This window comes from Festucalex cinctus, chromosome 2 (assembly GCF_051991245.1).
Source record: "Festucalex cinctus isolate MCC-2025b chromosome 2, RoL_Fcin_1.0, whole genome shotgun sequence".
In the NCBI taxonomy this organism is placed as follows: Eukaryota; Metazoa; Chordata; class Actinopteri; order Syngnathiformes; family Syngnathidae; genus Festucalex; species Festucalex cinctus.
This window is the reverse complement of record NC_135412.1, coordinates 682,393-693,832: the sequence shown is the minus strand read 5'-3', so window position 1 is coordinate 693,832 and position 11,440 is coordinate 682,393. Positions and strand designations below refer to the sequence as shown.

At 37.1% G+C, this 11,440-nt stretch overlaps 1 protein-coding gene across 1 annotated transcript in view; it reads right to left on the bottom strand.

Annotated features, from left to right (window-relative positions):
* Nucleotides 1–11,440, bottom strand: part of plch2a (phospholipase C, eta 2a) — a 41,540-nt gene that overhangs the window by 10,335 nt on the left and 19,765 nt on the right. Inside the window, exons 8-14 of the mRNA XM_077511933.1 lie at nucleotides 11,001–11,121; nucleotides 6,324–6,495; nucleotides 3,575–3,682; nucleotides 2,479–2,631; nucleotides 2,058–2,156; nucleotides 743–843; nucleotides 520–608 (exon numbers count right to left, since the gene is read on the bottom strand). Of these exons, the coding sequence (XP_077368059.1) occupies nucleotides 520–608; nucleotides 743–843; nucleotides 2,058–2,156; nucleotides 2,479–2,631; nucleotides 3,575–3,682; nucleotides 6,324–6,495; nucleotides 11,001–11,121 (843 nt within the window). The remainder of the gene's footprint in view (nucleotides 1–519; nucleotides 609–742; nucleotides 844–2,057; nucleotides 2,157–2,478; nucleotides 2,632–3,574; nucleotides 3,683–6,323; nucleotides 6,496–11,000; nucleotides 11,122–11,440) is intronic.

The following is an 11,440-nucleotide window of genomic DNA, read 5'->3' as shown; positions in this document are numbered from 1 at the left end:
ACAGCAATGCATATAAACCACCTACAATCTCTGATAACAATATTGAGGCACTTACTTGCTTTGATCGCTTCACAAGCAAATTCGGTTCCCCTTCATCTGACAATTAGCATCGATTTTAAACATAGAAGGCCAAAACATCCCTAATGCAAATTAAATTGCACTAATAAAATAGCCACTAGAGGGTGCTAGAACTGCACAAATGGAAATCAACCTGACTTTTTTTTTTTTTTAACTGATGCGTTCCTTTTAAATTTGTGAACATGACGACGACGATATTGTGGCAGTTTTAATATCATGATATTGCCCGTATCGTGACATCCCTATATACTATAACATAAAATGTTTGAAGGCCTAATAGTGTTTTTTTTTTTGTTTGTTTGAATGATTCTGCATGATGCTAAATGACATGATATTTGATTGGTTTAATAGAAGTAAATCAAAACAACTGGCATGTGTCAAAAGCAAGTAAGTAAAGTCAAAGCAGTAATCTGAGGAGACAAGCAGAAGTAACGAACACACCTTGTGCTTCAATATCATAGAGGCCCACAGAGCACGTGTATTTCACCAGATCGGACAAGGCTCTGGATAACTTCATAGTTTTCTTCTTTCTGCAGGGTTCCAAATTGGACACAAATGATAAAAATCAGACATATTTAAATCATGGAGGTGTCCAAACTTTGCTCATTCCCCATCCAGCAATATCGTCGCGTGTGCGTCTCAGTTTTGTGTTTGCGTGCCTTACTTGTTGTGATGAAGTGGCGCTCGTGATGCACTGCTGGAGCTTTCTTGGTCCGTATCCGTGTCTTCCAAGCTTGAGGTCTTCTTCAGCTTTGTTACTTTTTTCTGTGGCGGGAACATTAACAGCACGTAAATGTGGATTGTCTTCCTCATAGTAAACAGTGAAATGGTAAAGTGAAGCCCCTCATATTTGAGTTTTGGCAATTGCCTAGGAGCAAGTTTTTTTTTGTTTTTTTTTGTGGGGCTGGGGGTGGGATTGTTGTTTTTGTGCTCAGGCCAAAGCCATGTCTAATATGAGAATGCTGCTTTTACTCCATGCACACAAAAAAAAATCGGCACCTCAAAGAATAATTCATCTTTGAAGATATGAACATACTTTGACAATTGAAAACATGTATTGACGTGTGAAAACGAACACTATTATACATGTAAGTTATATTAACATCATCTTTTTTTTTTTTTACAGTGCATCTAGTGCAGGGGTGTCCAAACTTTTTCCTCTGAGGGCCACATACAGAAAAATAGAAAGCTGCAAGGGCCACTTTTATTTATTTATTTATTTATTTTTAGTCATTTATTAACACATTCATTGCCAGACCAGCAAAAAAATGCATAATTTAACGTCGTTTTCCGTCAATGGCAGTGAATGAGCTAAACATGGTAAAAATCAATGAAGCAATTATAAATTGTTGATATAATGTACAGTTACATTGATGTTGATGTTTTCACATTTTTTTAAATTAATAATTAACCATGAATTAATGTGATGTTTTCACAAATTGGATGTTGACACTAAAAAAACAAGTGGATGAAACTATTTTTATTTCTGGAACTGAATTATTAGCTGCAAATTTGTGTCTTTGCATAGCTAGAAATGTTTAATCCACCCTCTTTTTTTTTTTTTTTTTTAATATAAAAGCATTGAAAAATGATTTTTAGTATTTGCCGCGGGCCACCAAAAAATGTATGGCGGGCCGCAAATGGCCCCCAGGCCGTAGTTTAGACACCTCTGATCTAGTGGCATCCTGGTGCCACTGAGGGGCGGAGCTTAATTTAGTTAGGCCATAGCCTTGTCTATAGTTGCAGAGTCGATTATTTAATGTAAGCATCAGTCATCTTTATTATATACCAAAGAGTTTGAGTTCGGCACATAATTTGACTTGAGAGACTTAATTAGATGTTGATGATTCCTCCTTGCGTCCTCCCATTGCTGTTTGAAAAGGATTTTGCATTACAAAGATGCGTCACTAGGTGTCACTATAAATCTTCCCAAAACGCTTCACGTCGAAGAACAAACAGAAAAGAGACAAAAAGCAAACCTTGCGTTTGGAGAAGCTGCCCATGAACGAGTGGCCAGTGCGCTTATTGCTGCTGCTGTTAGCGTCGTCTGATGCCACGGATCCATCGTGACCTTTGACCTGTTAGAAGAAGCGAGTCAATCACATCTTTTTTTTTTTTTTTAACATGACTTTAATTTGACATTGATCAGCGCTACTTTCTGGCAGGTGTAATTTAATGAATGATGAATTGATTACTAAATAAAGCTCCACACATGCATTTACTTATATTTATGACGGCAATTTGATAAGACTATTTGCAAAGTAATACGCATCATTTTGTGCTTAGTTGAAAAAAAAATGTATTAATAAATTGCACGATTTTTAAAAGTATATTGTTGTTGATGTTTATGTATAATTGCGATTTTGCCGTAAAACGAGATATTCTTTTCATCAGACGTACCTTTGAGTCGGTTTTTTCTAAAGGCCCAGTCGGTGGAAGTGCAGCGATGGTGAAGCTGTCGGGATCTTCCCGGTCTCGAATCTTCGACTCCTTCATCAGGTTGTCCAGCTTTTTTTTAGCCATGTTCTCCACTTGCTTCCTGTTGGCAGACATCTGCAGGAGAAATCAAGACACGGAACAAAACTCAAAAAAAAAAAAGAAAAGAAAACCACTGAGCGCTTTGTGGGGTAGCTTACAGGACAGTCTCAGAAAATGAGAATATTGTGATCAAGTCCATTATTTTCTGTCATGCAATTAAATAAGCAAAAATGCCATACATTCTGGATTCATTACAAATCAACTGAAATATTGTTTTAATATAGCTGATTTTTTTTTTAATTTTTTTAACTTGGTGTGAGGAAATATATTTTGAAATGGGATATTTGAGTTTTCTTAAACTGTGTGCCATGATCAGCAATATTAAAACAATAAAAGGCCTGCAATATTTCAGCTGATTTTTAATGAGTCCAGTATTTCTTGCTTATTTAATGGCATTACAGAAAATAATGGCCTCTATCACAATATTCAAATTTTCTGAGACAGTATACTTTGCATGGCTACATATGGACGTTATAATAGAATTGTTCCCAGATTCAACATAGATGAAGGAGCTTAAAAACATGCACAGGTGAATACAGGTGAACAGATTCGGACATGTTCAATGCGCTATAGACAGAAATATACATTATGTAGATAGATGTTTGAATTGAAATACAACAGTGATGAGGTAACCTTCCAAAAATGTGCCCATGCTGAGTGCAGCCACATGATGGCAGAGTTGAGCTCTAAACCAGGTGACTCGTGTTGCTTCAAGTAAACAGGATTGCACCACTTGAATTCATGTATTCAACTCATTGTTACCTCATAAATGTTATATTGCTTGAGCGGGTGACCGGGTTTCATTCAGCATGTTATTTTTAGAGCTGTCTTTAATCAGATTCATAAAAGCAAGTATCGTTGAAGAGGAAACGGACAATAACGTTTCAATCTCGCTGTTAAGATTCTATTCTCCCTCGATGAAAGCAAGAAATAAAAAAAAGATATCAGGCATACATACGTCTCCATTCATCAGCTTGCAGTCGTCCTCCATCTCGTCTGCGCTGTCTTCATCCGACACGTCGCCCTCTTCTGCGTTTTCATCGATGTTTGGAGGCAACTTTTTACCCTGGCCGAGAAAATGTGAGATTTAGAAAATAGTTGTGGAAAAAGTCATTATTAATATCCTTGCCAAGTGTAATTTGCATTTATGTTACTACAGCAAATACAAATCAGCAAATCAGCATCTGGTCACTAAAAAGAAAAACACAAGAAACATTCAGAACATGTCATCAATAAAACATCATTTCTTGGTTGTGTTTAACTCATTTGCTCCCAATAACGTGTAAATACGTTTTTTCTTTTAATGTTGTAAGTGTCCCAAAGACGTATTTATAGGTTTTTTTGTTTTGTTTTTCTTATGCTAGACTAGAAGGCTTTGATGCAGCCTCAACTGCAAAGAACGGTTGCAGAAATGGTAGTTATTACACAAACGGCCAGCAGGTGGCAGCAGAGCAAAGGAAAAAAAAGCTCAATGACTTCGAATTTGAAATCGATTTGTGAAAACTGATGAAACTTAGTTTTCTTCTAATGCGAATTGCTGCAAAACGGAAACCGATAGAAACATACTTTTTTTTCCTGATGAAAGAAGAGACTTTAATCTTTTTTTGCTTTTATAGCAATAGAACACAATATTCTGTGGGCCTTGCAAAACCAGTCAAAATCCAGTAAAACAGCCGGGAGCGAACGGGATTGCGAAATGTGAAAACGGCGGCGAGTGAATGAGTTAAGAGCCGTCCTCAACATCCTCATGCTTCCCTTTTGGATTTGGATTTTGCGTGGACTTCAAAAATGTGCAGTTATGTGCTGGATGTCTTGGAAAAACGTCATGACGCATGCTGAAGCTAACTTGAATACTGCGGCCTCATTCGCGGAGTTTGTGGAACGATCCCGAGTGCTTTCACACTTGATACGATTCCCGCTGCGTAATCCTGCTGACTGGACACACGAGTCGCGGTGGGTTGAGACTTTTATTTCACGCCAGGCGTTGGCACCGAGTCTCCTCTCGACTGCCAAGCATTTTGGTGGCAGAGCGGCTTCATTAACTTCGGATGTCATTTACGATCGCCATCTTTAAAGAGCGCACTTTGGATCCGTTATTTAGGATTTACATTGACAAACGCGACCGCCATCGTGCGGAAGGTTTTAATGACATTAAACGGAAAAGAAATCCATTCATTGAAATGAACTTGATGAAGTTTGATCGTCAGCACGTTTGTGCTTAAATGTTGGCTATCGCCTTCCTGTGTGGAGTTTGCGCGTGCTAGCATGCTCGCGTCGCTTTTCTCCAGGTACTCCCAAGTTGCCAAATCGTGGTACTTACATTAATTAAAGACTCTATATTGATGACAAGAGTGGACGTGAGTGAGAATGTTGTCTTATTTGACTTATGACTGACCAGTACAGTGTTTCGCCTGCCTCACATCCATAGTCAGCTAAAATAGGATTTATGGAGCAGTGGCAAACGTAGTAAAAAGTACCGACTACAGACGCTGTGGACAAGAAAAATAAAGAAGACTCATAAGAAGTACAAGTACTGATTTAATGCCCTCTTGTTCACATTTCTCCAACGTCACTACTGTACCTGTTTTTTTTTAACACCTTATTCAATTAGACTCAATTCAACTTTTCACGTATATTGTGTAAAAGTAAAAAGCTGTCAGAAAAAAAAAATAGTGAGTGACTTCTTTTGACCGATTTTAGGTGGGAAAGTACGGAGGACCAAAACTGCCCAAATTAAAACATAAATAAATGAATGCGTAAATAAATGAATGAAATTGAAAATAAAAAGATATAAACAATCCAATTCAAAAATTAAATACAAAAAAATAACACAATCGAATATTATACTGTATATTATATATGCATAAATAAATAAAAGTAAAAATACATTCAAAAATAAAAAACGAGATTAAAAAAATAAACGTGGAAATAAATACCAAAATAAATATAGAAATAGAATTAAATGTCAATCAATAAATAAAAATGCTCTGCTCTCATATTTATTTATTTCATGCTGCAGACGCTGTCAGCATGAAATCCGTATTGAAATAATGTTCAAATGAGGGGGCGGTCCTAAGTGTGTCTTGGGTTGGATAATATAATAGTTCGAATAACATTTTATGACAGATTACATGCTGACAGCTTCTCCAACGTCACTACTGTACCTGTTTTTTTTTTTTTTATATCTGTGGAGGTTGAAAAAGTGGCGAGATTATTTTTGAGTAAAAGTAAAAAGTTGTCAGGAAAAAAAAAAAAAAGTAGAGATACTTGAAAAATTCTGCTTTACAGAATAGCAAAGTATTTCGACTTTTACTTTCGACCACTGTCTTTTTTTTTTTTGTCATATCAATTATGTCACTATTGCACTACATCCAGCCATCATTGTTGGATTTCAACATCATAATGAACTAAAGATCACAGACGAAGATTTTTGCCAGCCACTGAAGATAAAGTGTTGCTCACACAACAACAAAAATAAAGTCAACCGCTCAAACTTAAATTATCGATTAATGTTGCAATGAACTGTACACAGTTTTTTTTTTTTTTTAATTCTTATTAGTTCCACATCAATTGAATTGACTCTTCAGGAACTTGACCAACTTCACTGCTCAGAATCGCCGACCTTTGAAGTGGATGTTGAAAGAGCAAAAGTTTTCCCGCTTTCAGGTTGAAGCGCGTCATAACTCGGCCAACAGACTTGGACTCACTTTAACGAGGATCTTTCGCTTCAGGTTTTCCGGCGAGGGGAGCCGAGCAGACTCTTCCGCTTTGATGTTGGAAACGTCCAGTTTGTCCCCCAGAATATCAATGAGGTACTGGGCCATCTTTTTTTGTTGAGGGACACTGCAGTGGTTCTCTATGGACAGGATGACTGGGAAACTGGTCGAAGGAAGAAAAAACAAAAAATGACACATGAGATTGGCGTGATGAGGCTGAAATGCTGGCAAGGACGCACATAATACATAATACGGTCGTTTGTTTGGAATATTGTGCACCTGGGCCCACAAGGTTGATGTGATGTAGAAATCGATCATCCATTTTGGGGCTTTGATATGCACTGACAGTTGAAACCTGATGGGAAGTGACAAGTCGCATTGCGCCACTGCGAGAACTGAATAGCAAAGCAGCTTACAGGAAAATGTCCGCTGTCTATGATTTTTCTTCTCGTCTGCTGTGCCTCCACGACGACTGTAACTAACTTTTGATCATCACCGGAGTGTATACACCGTTATTGGCTCATTTAATTTTATTTGGAGCTATTCATGAAAGCGAAATGCGATATCACAAACAAAAAAATCAGTATAAATGTATCCATCGAAGTTCATGGCTACTTTTATATTGATTTTGAGTCTAATGATTAGCTGCATCTGTAGTACACTTCAACAGTAATTGCAAAATCAAAGAACACATTATGTACAGTACTTAGAAATGGTTTTGCTTAAGCCGAGAGAACAAGATCATTTTTTTTCTGTTTATGTTATTACCTGTCTGGTCCTTTTTAATGTTTGATCAATGCGGCACAAAATGGATTTTTTGTCAAATGTCAGCTTTTCATCCGGATTGTGCTCATGTCAACCCTTTGAAGAGACGTTGCTCATCTGGACACCAGAAAATCAAACTGCCTTCCATATTTAAGGAATCCGAATCCTTTAGTTGACTTCTTTTGACCGATTTTAGGTGGGAAAGTACGGAGGACCAAAACTGCCCAAATTAAAACAGAAATAAATTAATGCATGAATAAATGGATAAAATTGAAAATAAAAAAGATAAAAACAATCCAATTCAAAAATTTAATACAAAAAAATAATACAATAGGATAATATATATTAACTGTATAATATATATGCATAAATAAATACGAGTAAAAATATATTCAAAAATAAAAAACAAGATAAAAAATAAATAAATGTGGAAATAAATACCAAAATAAATATATAAATAGAATTAAATGTCAATCAATAAATAAAAACGCTCCGCTCTCATATTTATTTATTTCATGCTGCAGACGCTGTCAGCATGAAATCCGTATTGAAATAATATTCAAATGAGGGGGCGGTCCTAAGTTTGTCTTGGGTTGGATAATATAATAGTTCGAATAACATTTTATGACAGATTACATGCTGACAGCTTCTGCAGAATGAAATGAATAAATATGAGAGCCTTTTTATTGATTGATTGATATTAAAATCTATATATATATATTTTTTTAATTTATTTCCACATTATTTTTATATTTATTTTGAATCTCATTTTTTCATTGCTCTATTGATTTTTTAATTTTATTTATTTATGTACAGTATATCTATGTATTTTGTTGTTTTTATTTCAATTTTTTTTTGTATTCAATTTTCAAATGAGATGTTTATATCTGTTTTTATTTTTCACATGTATTATTTATTTAATTTAATTTTGGGCATTTTTGTTCCTCCGTAGAACAGGCTGCTCCTGATCATGTTTTCCAAAACACACAAAAGGATGTAAATCGCAGCAAATGGAGAATTTCTCTGCCGTTCGCTCTAAAAATAGAACTTTTCTGCACATCCTCCATGTCGATGGGATTATCACCTTGTGTTCTTTCTTTGCACACATACTTGTACACGTGTGAGAAGACACGTTTCACCACAAGGTTTTGATATGCTATATACTTCATCTTCTGCGCATCCAGATGGTACCAAAGTGACGCAAAAGTCGGACACTTGTGTGGCATGATGAGTAAAAGTGTGAAAGTTGCGTCATTTCATCATCTGCGGCCTTCACAGTGGCAACCGCCTAACAAACTACCCGCTCATCAGCCACCAACGATGTTAACGTGTTAAAAGCCACAAAAGGCAGAAAAGCATCTGAAATGTCGCCCTGAAACGATGACACTTGCATGATTTTATCAGCTGCGTTTGTACCATAAAAACTGATATTCTGAAAATAGAAAAGCTTGAAACAAATGTACTAAACCAACAAGTACAGTTTATGCTACATTTTATGTTTCTGGAACGTTAACATGAGCGGTTAGCACAGGGGTGTCCAAACTTTTGCATTTGAGGGCCACATCCAGAACATCCGAAGGACGCAAGGGCCACATCATGTTATGAAGAGAAATTGTGTTTAGTCCTCAAAATTGTTCAAATATTTTATTTGTGCTTTTGCATATTTAGAAAAATGCTACAGTATATAAACCAATTTATTTGTAATATGGCAGTCGGGTTATTATAGTTTGGGAATTTTTCATTTTAGTTAGTTTTTATTCGTTTTCAGGGTGGTTCTGTTTAGTTTGTTAGTTTCAGTATTAGTTTAAAAAAAAATAAATCATCTTTTGGTGCTTTTCTATTGGCTGCTGCTAGATGACATCACTTCTGTGTGACATACTTTCAAACGTCATTTTTACAGTTTATATCCAAATAAATCGACTAAAAATCACATTTAAAATCATCCCCAAAAGCTCATGCATTCAATTAATTACCAAAGACTAAAACGAAGGACAGTTTTGCTATAATTATAGTTAGTTTTAGTTAGTTTTTGTTGTTTAGAAAGCCTTTTCGTCTTTATTTTATTTGGGTACCAATATTGTTTTTTGAATTTTAGTTTTTCCATTAGTTTTAGTGAACTAAAATAACCTTCAATGGCGCCTGTTTTTCAGTACCCCCCCTTCTTACTTTGACCATCTCCAAACATTTTGGATTTGTTTGATTTGATTTGAACGGAGTCAAATGCCATTTTTAGCATATGACGCGGGCCAATGAAAAATGGAGGGCGGGCCGCAAATGACCCCCGGGCCGTAGTTTGGACACCGCTGGGTTAGCACGTCCGCCTCCCAGTTCTGAGGACTCGGACCTTCCTGGGTGGAGTTTGCATGTTGCCCCCGTGCCCGCGTGGGTTTTCTCCGGGTACTCCCACATTCCAAAGACATGCATGCATTTATGTTTTTCATCAGCAGCAAAGTCCTCAAAATGACTTCTTGATGATGATTATGTTTCAAGTCAATCATTTGAATGTGTTTTACATAATGAAAAAGAAGTCTGTCATCATCATTTAATCCGCAATGCGGAAGGAACTTTGCGACAATGACTTTTAACCTCCGCAAAATGACCCGAGCACATCGCAGCCGTCTTCGCTGGCACGCTGTGAATTTGACAACAGATTTTAAGAAGGCCATTTGGAGCTTTAGTTGCTCCATAAACCCAAGTCGGGTCTGGAAGGCTGATGGAGCATTTACGGCTTTTCAACTCAGCATCTGTGGAACTTTCTGCCTTGTGACCTTAGACAGCATCGTTAGCGATCCGTAAATTGCTTGGAAAAACTCACTCTCGTCGCCTGGCTTTTAGTTAACTGCTGATTTGACTGCTTTATAGAAGTACACATAAACGTATTATTTGAAAATGTTTTTATTGTGGATTGGATAATTAACATTGGCTCCAACTCAAACATGGCCCTGAAAAAGAGGATCACTTTTGAATTGCAATGAAATGTATTTATTATGCTCATTATAGTCCCTCAAGGGAAAATCTACTTTCTGTTGCACAACATACATAGAACCGGATCCCACACGTGGCCGCTACTGTGCCTTGCTCAAGGGCACCTCCGCAGTAGCCAGCAAGCACACCGACAACTCGTCGCCATTTTTGAAATTCTTACATGTAACCAGACTCGAAGCCGTATTCTCAAACTCCAAAGCAGACAGACAGACAGACTGACGAATGGATTGAGATGACAAATTATTGACAAGTTATTTCATTGCACTCCAGGACAGAAAAAAAGATGTCGTTGAATTCTATGATTCGAGATTCATTTCAAACTTTTCAGAGAAGCACAAGCCTTCACTTCAGCTTGAAATTCCGCACACCCAAAATGACATTTTCAATGATCCTTCAACAACTTGTTGGCCAATTGTGAATAGTGTTATTCCGATACTGTTGTTTGGCTCCCGATACCGATGCCGATACCCAGCTTTGCAGTATCGGCCGATACTGATACATGAAAAAGCTGTCCTGCCATTGGTTCAGAGCATTCAAGGGCCAATAGGATTTCTTAGATCGGCATGCGGTGATCATGTCACATATCAGTGAATGTCGTGCACCAGCAAGACACAAGATGCTGCATCCAAAATCCGATATTAGTGATGGAATTAATGTTATCGGCACGTCACTTGCGAGTAGTCACCGATACCGATACCACTGTTTTAATGCAGTATCGGCACCTCTGCCGATACCAGTACCGGTATCGGAACAACACTAGTACCGATACTAGATATCGATGCTTATTAAAGAACAACACACGTTTTCAACACGAGTTGCTCCACGTTTCCTACGACAGATTTTTTTCATTTTCTGGGATTTCTGAATGATATATTTCCATCTCAGTGGAGTGGTTGTCTTGTGTGTGTTCTCACGTACTCGTTCTTGACAAAGGCATATTTGTTGATGGTTTCGATCACGTCTTTGAAGAGGATCTTGGAGGTCAGAGTGTAGCCGTGATGAACAATCGGCTCGCCATCCTGACCATCCCAGCAGTCAACTGTGCACAAGAGACGCCACAATCAGCGGCGCTTTTCTTTCAAATGCGGGAACAGCACATGACAAAAAAACAGGAGCCAATATTGCATCAAATCGACAAGTGCTCACGAAGCGACAGCATATCAACCAATTTATTTGTAATAGGGAAGTGGGGTTATTATAGTTTGGGAATTTTTCATTTTAGTTTTTATTTCATTTTGAGTTTTGTTTTTTTAGTTAGTTTTCAGGGTGGTTCCTAATTTTTTTAATTCAATAAATTGCTTAGTTTTAGGTTAATTAGTTTCAGTATTAGTTTTAGTTGTTGTTTTTTTTAATGTGTA